The 1,387-nt window shown below is 62.7% G+C and overlaps 1 protein-coding gene across 1 annotated transcript in view; it reads right to left on the bottom strand.

Annotated features, from left to right (window-relative positions):
- Positions 1-468: 468 nt before the first annotated feature.
- The window catches only part of LOC102752795 (homeobox protein Hox-B6), a 4,638-nt gene continuing 3,719 nt past the window's right edge, over positions 469-1,387 (bottom strand). The window contains exon 3 of the mRNA XM_006774409.2: positions 469-829. Within this exon, the coding sequence (XP_006774472.1) occupies positions 570-829 (260 nt within the window). The 3' untranslated portion in view covers positions 469-569. The remainder of the gene's footprint in view (positions 830-1,387) is intronic.

Raw genomic sequence — 1,387 nt, 5'->3', positions numbered from 1 at the left:
GCCGCGGGGGTGGGGGCGTGGCCCGGCAAGAGCAGAGGTAACCAAGCGGCGAGTTTTTATGTCTTTATTATTATGATCATCATCATCATCATTATTAATAATAATATTAATATTATTACGGAAGTATTTCACGTCCAGAGCTAAGACAAGACTACAAACACAACACATAGAAAATTAATAAAATAGAACTTTGTTTTCTTCTCAGGCTCCTCTTCTTGCTTCTAGGTAGTATGTGCTCCTTCCAGTGGCTTCGGGGAGGGACTGGGCCAGAGGTCTGGGGTCAGGGAGTCTTCGAGGCCCCCGCTGAGGGGGCTGCGAAGCTACCATCGAACCGTGCACGGGGGAGGGACGGGGGCGAAATGAGATGCGACACGGACAAGAGTGTTTTTGCTCTGCTTCCAGGAAACCTCGAGTGAGTCCGGTCCTCAGTTCTCACGGGGCGGGGGAGGGAGCCTGGTCCGAGGCGGGGGTCCCCAGGCGCCCCCCGCCCGCAGAGCCTTCTCCAGAGCTCCGAGGCCCTCGGCTGCCCACGGGCCTCTCCCTTCGCGCCCCCGGCCTTCCCGGCGCCTTCACTCCGCCGGCTTCTCCTCCTCCTCCTCCGCGCTGAGCTGAGACGCGCCGAGCAGTTTGCTCTCCTTTTTCCACTTCATGCGCCGGTTCTGGAACCAGATCTTGATCTGGCGCTCGGTCAGGCACAGGGCGTGCGCGATCTCGATGCGCCTTCGCCGCGTCAGGTAGCGGTTGTAGTGGAACTCCTTCTCCAGCTCCAGGGTCTGGTAGCGCGTGTAGGTCTGGCGGCCGCGCCGGCCGCTGGGCCCAAAGGAGGAACCTGTTACGTAGAGAGGAGATGCTGAGGCCTGGGGTCACCGGGGCCAGGGCTCCCTTTCCCACTGGGCCCTCACACAGGGGCTCCAGCCCGTCCCGGGGCGCCCTTCCCTCCCCGGGTCCCTGCAGCGCCCCCTCCAGATGCCCTCCGGGCCTCCCGGGCCTGCGCCCCCCTGGTCTTTCCGTGGGGGGAGGGGAGGAGCGGAGCAAAGCTCCCACCTGAGCCGCGGGGGAGGGGCTGCAGAAGGCGCCCAGGTGTGCCTGCTCCCAGCTGCATCTGCTCTTGGCAGGCATCTAGCCCCCACCCCCACCCCCACCCCCGGTGATAGATTCCAGCCCCTAATCCGCAATGACGTGGATCGATCCACAGTGGGCATTAACGGCTCCTCACTCTCTTGTCCCGCTAATGGACATCAATTTTCCCTTTCCGGGTGCCTCATCCTTCGCCAGCCCCCCACCCCCAGGGAAACGGTGCGGGACAGACTCGCTCTCCCCTCTAGCGTCACACCGCCCCCTTCCCGTGACGCACGCGGGTTTTAGTGCCACCGTCTTGGGGTGGGGG

Source organism: Myotis davidii, unplaced genomic scaffold (assembly GCF_000327345.1).
Source record: "Myotis davidii unplaced genomic scaffold, ASM32734v1 scaffold327, whole genome shotgun sequence".
In the NCBI taxonomy this organism is placed as follows: domain Eukaryota; kingdom Metazoa; phylum Chordata; class Mammalia; order Chiroptera; family Vespertilionidae; genus Myotis; species Myotis davidii.
This window is presented reverse-complemented; position numbering and strand designations above follow the sequence as displayed.